This window comes from Leucoraja erinacea, chromosome 29 (assembly GCF_028641065.1).
Source record: "Leucoraja erinacea ecotype New England chromosome 29, Leri_hhj_1, whole genome shotgun sequence".
Lineage (NCBI taxonomy): Eukaryota > Metazoa > Chordata > Chondrichthyes > Rajiformes > Rajidae > Leucoraja > Leucoraja erinaceus.
This window is the reverse complement of record NC_073405.1, coordinates 1,512,501-1,532,687: the sequence shown is the minus strand read 5'-3', so window position 1 is coordinate 1,532,687 and position 20,187 is coordinate 1,512,501. Positions and strand designations below refer to the sequence as shown.

General features: G+C 46.0%; 1 protein-coding gene across 1 annotated transcript in view; it reads left to right on the top strand.

Moving 5' to 3' along the window:
• The window catches only part of LOC129710962 (mucosa-associated lymphoid tissue lymphoma translocation protein 1-like), a 36,406-nt gene that overhangs the window by 14,108 nt on the left and 2,111 nt on the right, over positions 1–20,187 (top strand). The window contains exons 8-16 of the mRNA XM_055658287.1: positions 4,917–4,964; positions 7,311–7,364; positions 8,891–9,094; positions 10,057–10,234; positions 11,239–11,313; positions 13,218–13,345; positions 15,138–15,287; positions 16,108–16,265; positions 19,830–19,964. Of these exons, the coding sequence (XP_055514262.1) occupies positions 4,917–4,964; positions 7,311–7,364; positions 8,891–9,094; positions 10,057–10,234; positions 11,239–11,313; positions 13,218–13,345; positions 15,138–15,287; positions 16,108–16,265; positions 19,830–19,964 (1,130 nt within the window). The remainder of the gene's footprint in view (positions 1–4,916; positions 4,965–7,310; positions 7,365–8,890; positions 9,095–10,056; positions 10,235–11,238; positions 11,314–13,217; positions 13,346–15,137; positions 15,288–16,107; positions 16,266–19,829; positions 19,965–20,187) is intronic.

Sequence of the window (20,187 nt, the reverse complement as noted above, 5' to 3'; positions counted from 1 at the left end):
ACCCCATTCTCCTGCCTCCCCCCCATAACCCCTGACACCCTTAATAATCTATCTATCTATCTCTGTCTTAAATATATCCACTGACTTGTGGCCTACACAGCCTTCTGTGGCAATGAGTTCCACAGATTCACCACCCTCTGACAAAATACATGTCTCCTCATCTCCTTCCTAAAAGAAGTCCATTAATTATGAGGCTGTGACCTCTGGTCCCAGACTCTTGCACTAGTGGAAACTTTCTTCCTCTCTGAGGATCGAGATGAAGGGAGCCTTCCTCTCAATCCTTTTTTTTTTTTTTTTTTTTTTAATTTAATTTTTATTAGAAGTACGGTAAATTACAATCCTACACAACACATATATCTTAATACATTTTTTGTACCGCTTCATTTTTTTTGAGCTTTAAGAAAAAGGTAGAAGTAAGGAAAGTAAAGAAAGTGCAAGAGAGTCGTGCAGTGCAAGAGTGTTGGGAAAAGAAAGCCCCTTAGGAAAGAAGTTAGAGAAGGAAGTAAAGTGAGAAAATAGACCCTAGAAAAGAAAGAGAGAGAAAATAGAAACAATCGCTCTATTATAACATTAAACTCCGCAGAAAGGGGACTACCAACCAAGTCTGTTTTGTTATTTTACCTCCCGTTACCAGGTCCTGATACCACTTATTTATATATTTGTTTTTTTTTTTTTAATTACTATTGCACCTCATACTTGTAATAGGTCCAGAAACATAGACCACGTCTTTTGGAATTGGTCTGCTTTACCTGCTAGGAGGAATCTCATCTCTTCCAAATGTAATGTTTCAAACATATTTGATATCCACATTTTTATTGTTGGTGTCGGCGCATTTTTCCAGAATTTAAGTATAAGCTTTTTTCCCATTATTAGCCCGTAATTAAATAAATTCCTCTGAAACACGTTTAATTCAGGGTTATCTTCCGATATTCCGAAGATAATCCATTCTGGTTTTGGTACCAGTTTTATTTTGATCAATTTTGAAAAAATATCAAATATTTCATACCAGAATTTTTGGATTTTTGTACAAAAAACAAAAGAGTGCGCTATGGTAGCTTCTTGACACAGGCATTTATCACAGATTGGTGAAACATTAGGGAAGATTTTATTTAATTTAGTTTTTGAATAATATAATCTATGTAATGTTTTAAATTGGATGAGCGTATGTCGTACGTTGATCGAACATTTATGCACCTGTAGTAAATGATTATCCCAGGTCTCTTTTGAGATTTTTATAGCTAATTCTTGTTCCCAATCTTTTCTAATTCCATCTGTTGTGGGTATTTCTATGTTTAAAATGATATTATATAGGTACGATATTAAATTAGCTGATTCCGCCTTGGTCTTCATTGCTTCATCCAATAAGTCGGAAGGCATATCATGATAGTCTTTTGTGTGTTTTTTCAGATAATCACAAATTTGAAGGCATTTAAAATATTGGTTATTTTTCAAATTATATTTCAGTTGTAGTTGTTGAAATGATAGTAAATTCCCCAATTCATACAGATCTTCGAGCGTTTTAATTCCCATTCTTTCCCATTGTATAAATGATTTGTCTATGATTGATGGTTTAAACGATGGATTATTGACTATTGGTATTAAAAGAGATAGGTTTCTTAATTTTAAATTCTGTTTTATTTGTTTCCATCTTCTTATTGTGTTATGTATAATTGGATTTTTATTATAATTTTTATTATTCAAATTTGTTGGTGAGAGGATGGTCGCTCCTATATTACTCGGGGAGCAGTCCCCTTTTTCCATTACCATCCAGTCCGCCTGCTGTGCAGAGTTATCCAGCAGGTGAATCATATTTTTAATATTTACTGCCCAATTATAATACATAAAATTAGGGAGCGCTAGACCCCCCAGCTCTTTTCGTTTATTAAGGTGTGCTATTTGTATTCTATGGGATTTATAATCCCATATAAAATTTGTAATGTCTGAGTCCAATTTTTTTAAAAACTTTTTTGGGAGATATATAGGTATTGATTGAAATAGGTATAGAATTTGTGGTAAGAAAACCATTTTAATAGCATTTATTCTGCCTATTAAGGACATCGGAAGTGTTTTCCAGAATTTAATCAAATTATTCAATTTCTTGAGTAAGGGATTGTAATTGGCTTTAAACATATCCTGGTAATTTCTAGTAATTTCAATTCCCAAATATTTGAATTTTTCTGTAGCTATTTTAAAGGGAAATTTCCGAAGATGTGATAAAAAAAAAAAGTATATAGAATAAATGTACGGTGTCTAGATTTCCGACACCGTAGTGAGTGGCCCACTCGTCTGTGGGATACGACATCAATATTGCTTCCGGCATAGCTGTTATGAGGTTAGCCCCGCTGAATTTATTACTCATAACCAAGGGGGTAGGTACCGTTTCCAAATCAGTTCTATTTCATCCCATTGCAGTATATATATATATATGTTTCATTCCGACTTATCAAATCTAATCAAATATTCAGTTACATATATTCCTCTCTCTTTATCTCTTAACTATTTGTAATTGGTTTTAGTATTGTTAAAAGTGAGCTGTTCGTTGAAAGGGTTAACCAGAGTCAGGCTCCTGGAATTAAGCCAGGTGCCTGAGTTTCTTCCCCTCCCCACTCGAGCTGCGGAACCTGTGAGATTACAATGTTATCTGCGTTATAACACATATTTATCAATATCAGTTTATGTATTAGTATTGTTAGTTATTAATTACTAATAATTCTCTATACTTTGTAAAAGTCTGTAAAAATATGTAAGTCATGTGATGTTTTTCACTCTCTCTCAGCTTCAGCAGATCTACATTCTTCTGTTATCAATGTTTCCTGGTTTAAGCATCGCATGTCCTTGAATTAAATTCGAGAGAAGATTATAATGTCTAGACAAGTCTCGTGGAAAATCTGTTGCGAATAGTCATTTTTAAAACTTGGTGTTATTCACTTTTTTCATTTTTCTACTAATATTCTTGTTGGGGGAATAAGCACATTAATTAGTTCATGACGTCTGGTAATCAATCTTCTTTTGTTACTGCCTTAGCCACGATTTCTTGAGCGTATTTAAGGGATTCTACCGGGTTAGTGAATGTTTTTGAGGTTCCCTTGAAAGTGATACGCATCCTAGCCGGATAAAACACTCCACATATGACGCCCTTGACACCGTAGAGAGCTTCTCTGGTCTGTGAGAACTTTCTTCTCTTTTGCACAATCTCATAGGGGTAGTCCCGTAGAAGTTTAATAGAATCATCTCCATACATCATGTTCTCTCCGTGTTTAATTTTTTTCATCAGCGCTTCCACTGTTGGGATATCCCGAAGTTTGACTATAATCTGTCGTGGGTAGGCTTGTTCTCCTTGAAATCTTGGTTTAAATCTAGGTAGTCGATGTGCTTCTTCAATTACTGGTGCCTCAGGTAAATTGAGTACATGTTTGATTAAATTGGCAGTGAACTCACGAGCGTTTTCCCCCTCAGCTCCCTCTTTCACTCCACGTATTCGTATATTTTGACGTCTTGAGCGAGCTTCTAGTTCAACACATTTATCAGATACTTTTGTAAATTGGCTCTTGAGGCTGTCTAATTCTAACTTCATTGCCTCCATTTCTCCAGCCATCTCTTCCACAACAGCTTCCAAATCTTTCACTGCAGTTGCATTTGCGGAAATAGTTTCATGCACAGCCTCAAACATCTTTGTGGACTCTTCTGCCACCTTATTAATTTTTCACCGTTAGCTCTTCTTGCACATCATCAAGTTTTTTTTGCAGAGCGCCAATGCCCGCGAGTATTTTTTCATTACCAGCATTAATGGATTGTATGTTTTCCATCAAGTTTAAATTTCCAGCTTTCACATCATTTTGCAAATCTCTTACCGAGTTCCTTAATTCCTCCATTTCAGTTTTCTCTTTTGTGATCAACTCAGTCTTAGATCGTGTAGCCATTCCAGAATCCACTCCAGAGGTTAGTGTTGCAGTTTCTTGGTGTTCCTGAGTCTTCAGCAGTTGTTTTGTCACTTTCCTCTGGGGGCTCTGACCTGGAGATGTGTTTTTCATTTTAAAATGATTTTCCCTCCGTTAAATCCACGGCGCTTACTGATGACGTCATCAGCACCGCGACATGAAACTCCAGTAAGTCTTTAAAATCGGTCCCGACCTCCAGACCCGATTTTAACGCGAAAAATCGCGATTTTCAGCGGAGCTAAGAGATTTGCGACTGCTAGCAAAGCATGTCGCCACCGGAAGTCTTCCTCTCAATCCTGCCCAAAGATCCTGAATACGCCAGGCTTGCTTCTCACGGTCCTCTGGTGCTGGGTAGCTAATCACTCGCATTATGAATAATTCTCCCAAAATTCAACAATAGGCACCAAATCCACAGCGGCCAGTAAAACCGCAGTGGATGTGGTTTATTCACAGCTGTTGCATTTAACCCAGTGGCTGCAGATTCTGTACTTGGCTCTTAAAGGGACTAACCACATTGTCTAATGGGGGATTTCACTGGAGGTTGGTCTTGGAGGGGAGGATACTCCTCAAACTGGGGAGCATCTTGGACAATACAGCTCACCCCCTCCATGACACACTAGTCAACCTGAGGAGCACCTTCATCAACAGACTGGTCCCACCAAGATGCAGCACAGAACGCCACAGGAGATCCTTCTTCCCTGTGGCTATCAAGCTGTACAATTCCTCCCCCTTCTGTCGTGGGGTAGACTGAGAATGACCCCCCCTCCCTAATCTTTGCACATCCCCAATCCTTTCCACGTCACTTTAATTCCATGCTTCATTTATCTTGTTGTGTTTTATAACTTGGCAGACCAATGTCCCACCTGGGATAAATAAAGTTCTATCGTACCGTATCGTTATTGTTATTGATCAGTGTTACACTTGTTGTCATTTATTGACAATCAATCACTTATTTATATACTTCCTGTATCCTTACAGGACCCAACACTTCCTTCAATGACGCATTCATCGTGGAGACTGGAGAAGGTAATATTGTCAGATACAGTGTATTGTCCAAACTTCTGCCCTGTTTCATCTTCAATCACATGTCCGTCAATGAGATCACTGTCCGCCCATCTCTCACTTATCCATGTTCTCCACAGATGCTGCCTGACCCGCTGAGTTACTCCAGCACTCTGTGAAACGTCACCTATCCATGTTCTCCACAGATGCTGCCTGACCCGCTGAGTTACTCCAGCACTCTGTGAAACGTCACCTATCCATGTTCTCCACAGATGCTGCCTGACCCGCTGAGTTACTCCAGCACATCTGTGAAACGGAAACCTATCCATGTTCTCCACAGATGCTGCCTGACCCAACGTTTACTCCCGCAACCCTGTGAAACGTCACCTATCCATGTTCTCCACAGATGCTGCCTGACCCGCTGAGTTACTCCAGCACTCTGTGTCTAACTCTTGGCCTCTTTTGTCATCAGCTGTTCTGATCCAAACCTCTATAATTTCCTCTCAAGTATCCAGCCATTGTCTGCTGCTGGATACACAATTGTCTCACTAAATCTTTCAGCTCATGATATGTTGGCTTTGGATATATATAATTTACTCTGATTTTATTGACGTTAGATCTGGGACTAGTCTCAGCGGGTGCAGCAGCATCTATGGAGCGAAGGAAATAGGCAACGTTTCGGGCCGAAACCCTTCTTCAGACTGATGGGGGTTGGGGGGAGGGGGGGAGAAGAAAGGAAAAAGGAGGAGGAGCCATAAGGCTGGGGGATGGGAGGAGACAGCAGGAGGGCTGAGGAACGGGAGGAGACAGCAAGGACTAACAGAATTGGGAGAATTCAATGTTCATGCCCCCAGGACGCAGACTCCCCAAGCGGAATATGAGGTGCTGTTCCTCCAATTTCCGGTGTTGCTTGCTCTGGCCAAGGAGGAGACCCAGGACAGAGAGGTCGGATACGGAGTGGGAGGGGGAGTTGAAATGCTTGGGATTAATAGCTAGTACACTGCCGAACACTAACTATTAAATGTTGAACCGGACTCTGCCTTAACCTGGCATCATCCGCATGGTCTAGTTAAAACATAACTGGTAGTATTATAGTGTTGTAAATGACAGTCTGAGTTCTGTTGTATCAGATGGAGGTTCAGATCAGTAATGCTCCGGGTCGCGTTATGTCAAAGATGGAATCCCCTTGAGTGGACATGTGGACATCAATGAATAACGATCAGAGCTCCAGTGAGATAACAATTCATAAGTCATAGGAGCAGGGTTAGGCCATTCGGCCCATCAAGTCTACTCCACCATTCAATGGATCATGGCTGATCTATCTTTCCCTCTCAACCCCTTTCTCATGCCTTCTCCCCACAACCTTTGACACTCTTACTAATCAAAAACCTATCAATCACTGATTTAAAAATACCCAATGGCTTGGCCTCCACAAGTCTTTCCGCTGCCCTTGGTACCTGATAAAATAAACTAAACTGCCGTCTGTGGCAATGAACTCCACACATTCTCCACCCTCGGGCTAAAGAAATTCCTCCTCATCTCCTTTCTAAAGATACACCCTTTGATGCTGAGGCTGTGCCCTGTGGCCCTAGACTCTCCCACTCTTCCCCCACATCAATGAATAACGACCCCTCATGAGCTGAATGAGTTGTAGTTGGAACGGCCAGTGAGCAGCACCCCACTCAGTGGGGTGGAGGCCAGTTCTGAATGGGTAGTGTGTGCAGTTGTAATTGTAATTGTAATTGTAGCAAATCTTTATTGTCATTTCCTGAGTGAGCACTCAGAGGAAACAACTGGGTCCATTCACAATCACTGTGGGGAAACAATTTAACCCTCTAATAACATTCAATAACATTCAACAGCCGTTCCGACCGGCAGCGGCACAACAGTGGCTCTGCTGCAGTGTGGGGTGTTTGTGCGCGATACTTGGCAGGGGGGAAAGTTCATTTAACAGTCTTATAGCCTGTGGGAAGAAGCTGAGGAGCATCCTGCTGGTTTTGCAGCTGATGCTCCTGTACCTGCTGTAGATGCTAGTTTAAACCAAAGATAGACACAAAGTGCTGGAGTAACTCAGCGGGACAGGCAGCATCTCTGTAGTGAGGGAATGGGTGATGTTTCGGGTCGAGATTGAAGAAGGGCCTCGACCTGAAACGTCACCCATTCCTTCTCTCCAGAGACGCCGCCTGTCCCGCTGAGTTACTCCAGCATTTTGTGTCTATCCAATGGGGCCCTGGTGGGAGCTGGCCAGGACCTTAATCCCTTGAGTTTGGGACCTATGGGACCACAGTTAGGGTGCGTGATAGTTCCAGTCAGCTTTGCTTTCTCTCTCTGATGAACACTGCGCTGATTTAATGCTGTATTTCCCCACAGTCTCCAGCCCAGGACCACAGATGAACGTTGACCATCACGCTACACATCTCCAGGGTAATTCTGCACGGTTTTCAAGTCAGCTTTGTGTTGTCCCCAGAGAGGTTTTCACTCTTTGTGAGGTGCGGGTTGCATGGGCAGGGGATAGTGGATCTTGCCTGAACCTAGACTGAGTGTTGGCAGAGTCTCAACACTCTTGGCAAAGTCATTAACTCATGCCCAGTTGTCCCAATCGCTGCTGAGTAAGCACAAAGATCCTGTATAAATATAGAACATAAGAGAATAAGATACACACAAAGAGCTGGAGTAACTCAGCGGGACAGGCACCATCTCTGGAGACGAGGAATGGGTCAACACCCTTCTTCAGAATCTGGTCTCGTCCCGAAAGGTCGCCCATTCCTTCTCTCCATAGATGCTGCCTGTCCCACTGAGTTACTCCAGCACTTTGTGTCCATCTGCAGTTCCTTCCTACACAGAAGAAAACAAGAGCTGGTGTAGGTAGACAAAAGTGCTGGAGAAACTCAGTGGGTGCGGCAGCATCTATGGAGCGAAGGAAATAGGCAACTTTTCGGGCCGAAACCCTTCTTAAGCTGGTGTAGACCAATCAACTCTTTGGGTCGATCCACCATTCATTCAGGTGGTGGCAAATCCTGTCTTGGCTTTTAACAGGGCGGCACAGTGGTGCAGCGGGTAGCACTGCTGCTTCACCACATCAGAAACCCGGGTCTGATCCCTGACTATGTGGAGTTTGTAGGGTTTTCCAGTGACTGGGTTTTCTCCGGGCGCTCCGGATTCTTCCCACATTGTGGGTTTGTTCGACAATTGGCCCACTGTAAATTGTCCCTAGTGTGTAGGGAGTGGACGGGATAGTGGGGCAACATACAACTAGTGTGTGGGTTCACATGGTCAAGCTTGGAATGAATCGGCTTTGACCATTCACCTTCCCCTCAAGTTTGCTTTACTGCGCTGGTCATGGATATAAGAAAGATATTTTTGAACACTGTAATTTGCCTGGGATCGACACAATGTCCGAGCATCGAAAACTCCCAGACAAGTGCAACACAAATTAAACATCTCTCCCTCATCACCAAGCCAGCTAATACTCCCAGAATAACTGGGGTAGAGTTGCTGCCTCACACCCGGGTTCAATCCTGACCACGGGTGCTGTCTGTACGGAGTTTGCACGTTATCCCTGTGACCTGAGTGGTTTTTCTCCTAGATTTTCAGTTTCCTCCACACTCCAAAGATGTACAGATTTGTAGGTTAATTGGCTTGGACTAAATGTAAAATTGTCCCTAGAGTATGTGGGATAGTGATCGTGTACGGGCATTGCTGGCCGTCACGGACTCGGTGGGCCGAAGGGCCTGTTTCCACGCTGTATCTCTAAACTAAACTAAACTACAACACAGTATAGACATGAATTTAAACCCCACAGAAATGATCTAATGAGGAAGGGGAGAAAAAAAAAGTGAATCTTTGTGTGGGGATTAACTAGAGCAGGATAAACGCTAGCTGATCCAATACGCTGCCGATGTTACTGGCTGGTCATCTCACAGATGTTCACTGGCTCTGTTTGCCTGCAGCAACGGACAAAGTTGCCCTGCTGATTGGAAACATGAATTACTGCCATCACAAGCAGCTGAAGGCCCCCATGGTGGATGTACACGAGCTGACAAACCTCCTCCGCCAGCTCGACTTCAAGGTGGTGTCCCTGCTCGACCTCACCGGCCTGGAGATGCACACGGCTGTCCATGAGTTCCTGTTGCTGCTGGACAAGGGAGTGTATGGTACCCACAATCTAACTCCTCCAATGTACAAGTACAAGTGTGCTCACTCACAGTCAGGCCCATTGCCCATTGAAAGAATCGCACTTCATATATCGCTTGGGCAGCTTACACCCCAGCGGTATGAATACTGACTTGACATTCTCACTCCTCTCCCTCTCCTCTCCCTCCCCCCCCCCACCCCCCCCCCCCCTCCCCTCCCCCCCCCCTCTCTCTCCCCCCCCCCTCCCTTTCCCAAAAGCAGGAGCTAGTCCCCCCCTCTCTCTCTCCATCTCCCTCCCCACACCCCCACCCCCTCCCCCTCTCCTCCCCCTATCCTGGGATGACCCCCTCCTCCCCCCTCTCTCTCTGTGTCTCCATCTCCCTCCCCCTCCCCCACCCCCCTCCCCCTCTCCTCCCCTCCCCCCATTCCACCCCCCTCTCTCTCTCCCTCCTCAATCCCTCGTACAACCCCCCCCCGTACAACCCACCCCCCCCCCCCCCATAACCCCACCCCCCCCCTACAACCCACCCCCCCCCCCTATCTTTTCCAAAAAAATAGGAGCTAGTGCTTGTGCTGTGTGGGGAGTGGGTATGTGTGGGCCAGTGTTGGGAAGGGTAGGTGGGGTTAGGTATGTGTGGGATGACTGGGTTAGAACGGTTTTTACGTGTGTATGGGATATGTGCGTGTGGGAGATTAGATGCGTCTATACGAGTTATAGGAGTAGAATTAGGCCATTCGGCCCATCGGGTCTACTCCGCCATTCAATCATGGCTGATCTCTGCCTCCTAATCCCGTTTTCCTGCCTTCTCTCCATAACCCGTGATGCCCGCCCTAATCAAGAATTTGTCTATCTCTGCCTTAAAAATATCCACTGACTTGGCCTCCACTGCCCTCTGTGGCCCTCGGTACCATCAATGATAATCAATCCTGATAGTCAGAGTTATAACTATCCAATAACCTTGGCCATCGGCTTTCTCCGCAGGTTTGCTGTACTATGCCGGACATGGATATGAAAACTATGGGAACAGTTTCATGGTTCCCATCGACGCTCCGTACTCCTACACCTCTGAGCACTGCCTGTGTGTCCAGAATATTCTGCAGTTAATGCAGGAGAAACAGACGGGACTGAACATATTCCTGCTGGACATGTGTCGCAAAAGGTGAGGGAAAGGAGAATTATGTTCTGTAATCTGCCAGGGACAGACGGGGGTGGTCACGTTGGTGAGATGGTCACGGTGGTGAGATGGTCACGTTGGTGAGATGGTCACGTTGGTGAGATGGTCACGTTGGTGAGATGGTCACGTTGGTGAGATGGTCACGTTGGTGAGATGGTCACATTGGTGAGATGGTCACGGTGGTGAGATGGTCACGTTGGTGAGATGGTCACGTTGGTGAGATGGTCACGTTGGTGAGGGGTGGTCACGTTGGTGAGATGGTCACGGTGGTGAGATGGTCACGTTGGTGAGATGGTCACATTGGTGAGATGGTCACGTTGGTGAGAGATGGTCACGTTGGTGAGATGGTCACATTGGTGAGAGATGGTCACATTGGTGAGATGGTCACGTTGGTGAGATGGTCACGGTGGTGAGATGGTCACGTTGGTGAGGGATGGTCACGTTGGTGAGATGGTCACGGTGGTGAGATGGTCACGGTGGTGAGATGGTCACGTTGGTGAGATGGTCACGTTGGTGAGATGGTCACGTTGGTGAGAGGGTCACGTTGGTGAGAGATGGTCACGGTGGTGAGATGGTCACGGTGGTGAGATGGTCACGGTGGTGAGATGGTCACGTTGGTGAGATGGTCACGTTGGTGAGGGGTGGTCACGTTGGTGAGATGGTCACATTGGTGAGGGGTGGTCATGTTGGTGAGATGGTCACAGTAGACGGTGGTCACGTTGGTGGGTCAGTGAGGGTTGAGGGATGATCATTGTCGGAGGAATGATTGTGATTGATGTGACGGATGGTTTCCACAACCAAGGGCTTGAGACCTTTAGAAAGAAAGAACAAAGAGAGGAGGTTGTGTGAGCGTGAGGCATTAAATAACAAAACCAATGACTTTATAGAGTACAATATTCTGCTGACAGAACAAGCCAAGAAAGTACAGCTGGGTCCAGAGGTTTTATAAATGTACTAAGAGTCACTCCTTTCCCACTTTATCTTTTCAGGAACATGCATGATGAAATCATTCCACAAATGGAAGCATTGAGAGTCACAGCAAATATCGTTTATGGCTATGCCACGTAAGTATGTCTCCTTTTCTTTGTCCTCTGTAGCTTTAACCAGCCTGCCAGCTTAAAGTATTTTACAGAGCTGCTATTTTACAGCGGTAACATTGACTACAGTTCTTGCACTAGAAAAAGAATGACTATTATCTTTCAAGGAGGAACTGCAGATGCTGGAGAATTAAAGGTAGACAAAAGTGCTGGAGAAACTCCGCGGGTGCAGCAGCATCTATGGAGCGAAGGAAATAGGCAAGGTTGAAGTCTGATTCAAGTAGTCCGAGGGTCTCCAATGAGCCCTTTGGCAGTGTTGGCAGTGACAGGATGGGTCACATCAGGGCCTCAGGGACTTGGTGCTGACAGTCGCCCAGTTAACAGCAGTAGATTCCCTTTGTCATCTCGGCCAGTGCTGATATATGTAGGATGGTAGACAAAAATGAGAAAAAAATGCTGGAGAAACTCAGCGGGTGCGGCAGCATCTATGGAGCGAAGGAAAAATAGGCAACGTTTCGGCCAGAAACCCTGAAGGAAATAGGCAACGTTTCGGGCCGAAACCCTTCCGGGTTTCGGCCCGAAACGTCGCCTATTTCCTTCGCTCCATAGATGCTGCCGCACCCGTTGAGTTTCTCCAGCAACTTTGTCTACCTACTATTACCTTTCGTGGCCTCAAGGTATTCCCAGAACTTTACAGGCTAGTTTTTAGTTTAGTTTAGAGTTACAGCGTGGAAACAGGCCCTTCGGCCCACACCGCCAATGATCTCCCCTGCACTAGTTCTGTACCTGACACACCGGGGGCCATTTACAGAAGTCAATTAATGTACAAACACACACGTCTTTGTAGTGTGGGAGGAAACCGGAGCACCCGGGGAAAACCAACGCAAGTCACGGGGAGAACGTACAAACTCCACACAGACAGCATCAAACCCAGGTCTCTGGCGCTGTGAGGCAGCAACTCTACCGCTGCGCCACCGTGAGGGTGAACATCTGGGAGGGGAGGCTGGCTGGACTATGGTACCTTCCTCAACTTTGGTGCCACTGTGTTGTGTTGTGGTTATGTTGTGTCTTGGACTTCTGCGTTTGTGCTTTTTTTTTGTATTTTAATGTTTTATTTATTATTTATCTATCTATCTATTTATTTACTTATTTATTTAAAAAAATGATTTTAATGATACTTGACTTTAAGGAAAATTCATTTTGTTGTCTCTAATATGAGCCAATGACATTAAATTGAATACAATGCAATACCGTATCGCCCTTAATAAGGTCATTAATTCTTTCTTGGGAGTATAATTACTACATCAATGTAGGACCCACTTTTTTCATTACAGATTTTGATTGAGACTTTAATATTGATTGGAACAATAGAAAGAACTCAAAGTCATCTGGGTGGAGATTGTCTCCCCTTCTCCCTGCATTACAACAACAATCAAGCTTTAAGAAGTCATGAATTGGCTGTTTATTGGCATTAACAACTGGGGTTTGATGAGGAGGGGGGAGGTCAGGCCCACTCCCTAGTTGGTGATAGAATGGTTCAGTTGCCTGATAACAGCTGTGAAGAAATGCATGTAATGTACATGAGGATGTGGGATGCTGTAGCGTTCTGCTTATTCCATCACTTGTTACTGTCATAGAGTGATACAGTGTGGAAACAGTCCCTTCGGCCCAACTTTGCCCACACTGGCTAACATGCCCCAGCTACACTAGTCCCACCTGCCTGCATTTGGTCTATATCCCTCCAAACCTGTCCTACCCATGTACCTGTTTAACTGTTAAATCTTTTCCCCAACACCTTAAACGTATGTCCTCTGGTCCTCGATTCCCCTACTCTGGGCACGAGACTGTGCATCTACCCGATCTATTCCTCTCACGATTTTATATACTGTAAATGTTATAATGTGTGTGTGTGTGTGTGTTATATGTTGCAGATGCCCCGATGCAGAGGCGTATGAAATTAGCCAGGGGGAGCTAACAAACGGGATCTTCATGAGTTTTCTGAAGAAGCGATTGCTGGAGGATGAGAAGGTCACCGTGCTGCTGGATAAAGTGGCAGAAGGTGCGTTTAGATCTGCGCAAAGATCAAATATCCACCCCCCAGGGTGTTAATGTGGTGGGCATTGTTCCACGAGGCACACTGTCAACCTTCCTACTTGGAACTGCTACACTTCACTGGGCGGCACTCTGTGCAGACAGCACCTGTAGTCAGGATCGAATCCTGGTCCCTGGCGCTGATGAGGCAGCAACTCTACCGCTGCGCCACCGTGCCACCCAGCAGATAGACACAGACTGCTGGATACTCACCAGGTCAGGCAACTCTACAGATGAAGGATGGGTGACTTTTTCAGTGTGGAAGAAACCGGAAGATCTTTCTTGGAATTTTTGCATGTCATCCTTTCGTGACTTCCTCTCCTCTCAGAACTCTCTTAGTCAACGGATCGAATCCTGGTCCCTTTGCGCTGACTTTCCGGCAGCCGTCATAGTACAGCGGGTCAGTTCAACATGTTGAAAATCCAACGGTGACCAGGAAAAGGTTTCGACTCTCTGGGCGACGACTCACGACCATACAGGCTTCACGTGCCGATGTGGTCGCAACAGGTCGATACGGTCAAATGCAGGGAGGTGGGACTGGTGTCGATGGGGCATGTTGGCCGGTGTGGGCAAGTTGGGCTGAAGGGCCTGTTTCCATGCTGTATCACTCTCCTCTTTCTTCAACTCTCTTCCTTTTAAGGGCCCTGATCCTATGGTTACACTTCCAGAGTGAAGGTGACTTGCCGGCACCCATGATCATATTGAATGCGGCGGTGCTGTTCAAAGGGCGAATGGTCCTACTCCTGCGATACTTGTCAAATGTCTAACATGAACCTGGGAGCTGCATGTCGACCACATGGGGCAGAGGTTGGAATGTGACTGGAAGTCCAGGACAAAGGGCCACAGCTTAAGGCTGTATCACTCCTTTGAAACCGAGATGAGAGAGCAGGAGGAATATTTTACACAGAGAGTGGTGAATCCTCTGGATTACTCTTCCAGAGGGAAAGGTTATAGCCAGAAACATTGGCATGATCACATTGAATGGCCCTTGTGGCTCTAAGGGCGAAGGGGGTATGGAGCACCTCTTGTCTATTGTCTGATCAGCCATGGTCACTTGAATGGCGGGTGCATGGGGCGAAGGGCCGAATGGCCAACTCCTGCACCTAATTTCTATGTTTCTATGAATTGTTTCCCATTCAAGTTATGTATATTTATTAATAAATCCCACCCGTTTCCAGCAGGTGGAGCCCCTCACCATGTGTAACTGCGTTGGCTTCACCTTTGCTTCAGGGAAGTCCATTCACTGTGGTCCCCACATGGACAACATCACAATGGAGGAGGACACGGCATTAAAGACATTGTTTGGTGTAGTTCAGTTCAGTTCAGTTCAGTTCAGTTTAGTTTAGTTCAGTTTAGTTTAGTTTAGTTTAGTTTAGTTTAGTGATACAGCACAGAAACAGGCCCTTCGACCCACCGAGTCCGTGCCGCCAGCGATCATCCCATGCACTAACACTATCCTACACACTAGGGACAATTTGCAGAAGACAATTAACCAACAAACCTGCACGCCTTTGGAACCTGAAAACCCAACGCGGTCACGGGGAGAACGTGCAAACTCCGTACAGACAGTAACCCTTCTTCAGACTTGTCCCGACCCGAAACATCCTTGTCACCCACCCATCCTTTATCTCCAGAGACGTGGCCCGACCCGCTGGCAGCTGCGTTACTCCAGCACTCTGTGTCCAGCACCCCCTGGTGTTGAGAAGGCCAACAAACTGCATGAGTGATTTAACAAAGGCAGTAACCGTTTATGATTTCAGATATGGGGAGATGTGAGCTGACGAAGGGGAGGCAGGCACTGGAGATACGCAGCAGCCTGTCAGAGAGGAGGTCGCTGACGGACAGCATTAAGCCACCGCATCGTTACGATGAGTTTTCAGCCAGAAACCTACAGTGGGCTAAGGCCAATGGTGAGAGAAGGTGCACCATCTGAAACTGCCCCAGTTTGTCTAGACTAGTTTACCGTTTATAAAACTGAATGTTTCATCCCAGGCTGGTATTGGTTTTAACGGAACTTCCCATGAGTTTCCATTGGCTATCTCCATTTGAATGTCCTTGACAAGGGATGGTACCTGTACAGTTGTTCTCCCATGTCTTGCCCAAATGGCCATTGACCAGACTGGACGTCCATACTGAATGCTACAGGGTATCTCCACGATGGTCAAACCAGACCCACTCTCTGCCTGGCTTCATGTTCCCCAACCCTACTGCTGACCCAACTGTGCCAGGAATCTGGAGCCTTCCTGATCTGAAAGTATCTTGAAAGTTGAAAGCTAGTTAGAGCTCTTTTTTGGTATGACTGTACGGAAAATCAAATTCCTGGTATGTTGCAAAACATACTTGGCTAATAAAGTATGATTATGAGAGTGTCATACAAGGTGTAAACAGGCCCTTCAGCCCAACTTGCCCATGCTGACAAACATGCCCCATCTACATTTGTCCCACCTACCTGCGTTTGGCCCGTATCCCTATAAACCTGTCCTATCCATGTACCTGTCTAAATGTTTCTTAAACGTTGCAACAGTCCCGTACACAAATGCAGGCAGGTGGGACTATTGTAGCTGGGACATGTTGTGGCAGGTGTAGATAATTTGGGCCGAATGGCCTGTTTCCGCTATGATTATAATAATGAGAACATGGACTTAAACTTAAGTTGTGGTTAGAAAATTTGAATCCTGTATACACGAGATTGGTATATCCCTAGTCCTCACCAGCGCTGTTGTTTTGCAGTTCTACCAGAGAGCAAGTTCGTCCAGTTCGAATGTGGAGCCTTGATTCGCCTGGGATTTGCGGCAGAGTTTTCCAACATTATGATAATTTATGCCAGCATAGTTCAAACTTCTCAGCACATAACTCAATGTGAAGCAAGACTGACGGACTTTCCGGAGGTAAGCAACGACAAGTCTTATCGTCAACCTTTTTGAAGCACCATTCACTCTGTAATCGGCACCTTCGTGTAAACAAAAATTCTGGAGAAACTCAGCGGGTGCAGCAGCATCTATGGAGCGAAGGAAATAGGCAACATTTCGGGCCGAAACCCAGAAGGGTTTCGGCCCGAAACGTTGCCTATTTCCTTCAGGGTTTCATAGAAACATAAAAACATAGAAACATAGAAATTAGGTGCAGGAGTAGAGGCCATTCAGCCCTTCGAGCCTGCACCGCCATTCAATATGATCATGGCTGATCATCCAACTCAGTATCCCGTACCTGCCTTCTCTCCATACCCTCTGATCCCCTTAGCCACAAGGGCCACATCTAACTCCCTCTTAAATATAGCCAATGAACTGTGGCCTCGACTACCCTCTGCGGCAGAGAGTTCCAGAGACTCACCACTCTCTGTGTGAAAAATGTTCTTCTCATCTCGGTTTTAAAGGATTTCCCCCTTATCCTTAAGCTGTGACCCCTTGTACTGGACTTCCCCAACATCGGGAGCAATCTTCCTGCATCTAGCCTGTACAACCCCTTAAGAATTTTGTAAGTTTCTATAAGATCCCCTCTCAATCTCCTAAATTCTAGAGCGTATAAACCAAGTCTATCCAGTCTTTCTTCATAAGACAGTCCTGACATCCCAGGAATCAGTCTGGTGAACCTTCTCTGCACTCCCTCTATGGCAATAATGTCTTTCCTCAGATTTGGAGACCAAAACTGTACGCAATACTCCAGGTGTGGTCTCACCAAGACCCTGTACAACTGCAGTAGAGCCTCCCTGCTCCTATACTCAAATCCTGAAAGGCCTGAAACGTTGCCTATTTCCTTCAGGGTTTCAGCCCGAAACGTCGCCTATTTCCTCCGCTCCATAGATGCTGCTGCACCCGCTGAGTTTCTCCAGCACTTTTGCCTACCTTCGATTTTCCAGCATCTGCAGTTCCTTCTTAAACGCGTTGGTGTAAACTCGCACTGTGTGGGAGCAATCACGTAAATGTAGCTTGCCTTAACAAGGTGTCACTGTGGCGCAACGGTACAACTGCTTGCTTCCTTGCAGCGCCTGAGATGCTGGTTCGATCCTGACCACGGGTGTGGTCTGTATGGAATTTCAATGCTGTCTCTGGGTTTCCTCTGTGTGTGCACCAGTTTCCTCCCACATTCTGAAGACTTGCAGGTTTGTAGGTGAATTGGCTTCTGTAAATTGCCCCTGGTGCGCAGGATAGGCGGTACTGGCTCGAAGGGCCGAATGGCCTCCTCCTGCACCTATTTTCTATGTTCTATGATAGCGTGAACTGTGTGTGCCAAATCTAAACAGTCTGAAAAAGGGTTTTGGCCTGAAACGTTGTCTATTTCCTTCGCTCCATTTGATGCTGCTGCATCTGCTGAGTTTCTCCAGCACGTTTGTCTACCAAAGTTAAACTTTAGTTTAGTTTAGTGATACAGCGCGGAAACAGGCCCTTCGGCCCACCGAGTCCAACCCGACCAGCGATCCCCGCATATTAACACTATCCTACACCCACTAGGGATGATTTTTACATTTACCAAGCCAATTAACCTACAAACCTGTACGTCTTTGGAGTGTGGGAGGAAACTGAAGATCTCTGAGAAAACCCACGCAGGTCACGGGGAGAACGTGCAAACTCCATACAGACAGCGCCCGTGGTCAGGATCGAACCCGGGTCTCCTGGCGCTGCATTCGCTGTAAGGCGGCAACTCTACCGCTGCGCCACTAAAACATCTGCAAGATTTAGCCAAACACTCGTGACTCTGAAGATAGACACAAAGGGCCTGTTTCCACGCTGTATCTCTCAAGTCTAAAGAAACAGGTAGTTCAGCCCAGCAAGTACACACTGATCAACAACATCCCATTTACACTAATCCCATATTAATATGTTGTTGAAACAAAGAGCTGCAGATGCTGGTTTATGCCAAGGATAGACACAAAGTGCTGGAGTAACTCAGCGGGACAGGCACCGTCTCTGGAGAGAAGGAATGGGTGACGTTTCGGGTCGAGACCCTTCTTCACCCTTGTCTCTCATCATTCCAGCAGGGGCAACTCTTGGCAGTTTGCTCGTCCATTGATTGTCCAGCAGAGAGGGAACACTGAGGTGGACACATGGAGCAGCAGGGCCAGCAATCATCCGCTCTGTGCTGAGGCGGCTGTTTCTAGACTGAGGAGGACTTAAGGCTGCAATCGGCTTCAGAGCTTGTGGGCTAAGTGGGGGAAAGGCAAGCTTCACTGCCACCTGGTGACAGCCACTGGTATCTGTGGGTGGGTGAGGTGGTGCAGGGCTGCCAACCACAGTGGCCTGGGGCAGGTGTGTGTAGGAAGGAACTGCAGATGCTGGTTTAAACCAAAGATAGACACAAAATGCTGGAGTAACTCAGCGAGACAGACTGCGTCTCTGGATAGAAGGAATGGGTGACGTTTCTGCTGAGACCCTTCTTCAGTTTGAGTCGGGGGAGAGGGAGATGCAGATGTAAGGAGGTGTAAGGTGTCAAAATGAGGCAAAGAGTATGTATATCAAGGACAATGTAGACTAGATCATTGTTAGCTGGGGAGGGTGACAACAAAGTAAACAGAGATAAAATGTAATCGAGGACAGATCTGGGAAGGGAGAGAGGATGGAGAGAGAGGGGAAGCAAGGGTTACATGAAGTTAGAGGACGTCAATATGTTTCACACAAAGACTGATCAAACGTGGGGAGGGTAAATGTGATGGAAAGGCAGCCTGAAACATTGTTGCCTACAAGCCAGCACCATGATGGAGCAACTATCAACCTGAAGCCAGCGTTCCAGTTCATTAAATAACTACATATTTATCTGGTCAACATATTAAACTGAAGAAGGCTCCCAACCAGAAATATCACCCATCCTTTTCCTCCAGAGATGCTGCCTGACCAGCTGAGTTACTCCAGCACTTTGTATATCTTTGGTATAAACCAGCATCTGCAGTTCTTTGTTTCAACAACAAATTAATATGGGATTGGTGTAAATGGGAGTTTGCTGATCAGTGTGTATTTGCTGGGCTGAACGACCTGTTTCTTTAGACTTTAGAGATACTGTGTGGAAACAGGCCCTTTGGCTCACTGAGTCCGCACCAACCTGTACACCCGCACTATCCCACACACTGGGGACAATTTTACAGAAGCCAATTAACCTACAACCTGATCATCATCGAGAGAAAACTCACACAGGTCACAGGGAGAAAGTACAAACTCCATACAGACAGAACTCAATAGACAATAGACAATAGGTGCAGGAGTAGGTGCAACTCGTAGTCAGGGTCGAACCTGTATATCTGGCGCTGAGAGGCAGTGACTCTACCACTGCACCAGCATGTTGCCCTATCTATGCTCTTTCACTATGATATGCAAAGGGTGGTAGGTGTATGGAACGAGCAGCTGGAGGAGGGAATTGAGGCAGGTAGGTGGGGCATGTCGGCCGGTGTGAGCATGTTGGGCCGAAGGGCCTGTTTCTACTCTGTAAGACTCTATGACCTTCCTCTTTTGCTTTCTGGATGGTAGGACCTGGATGTGAACCTGAAACACACCAACAAGGGGTGCCCTGAGGAGACGGGCAGCGTCCTCTTCTCCTTCAACAGCTTCACGTTTCCAGAGCAGTGTCTCTACACCAGGCTCAGTGGTCTGCAGAAGCTGCGGGTGAGTATCCAACCCCTCAATCCATGCGCCTCGCTACACCATGCATCTCACCCATTTCTTTATGACAAGCAGCAAGGCCATTCGGCCCATCAAATGCAGCTCTCCTTGATCAATACCATCAACTCTGTCACTGCAATACAATCAAGGTGATCCTCAGACTATCTTTGATCGGAGTTTTACCTTGCACTAAACGTTATTCCCTTATCATGTATCTATACACTGT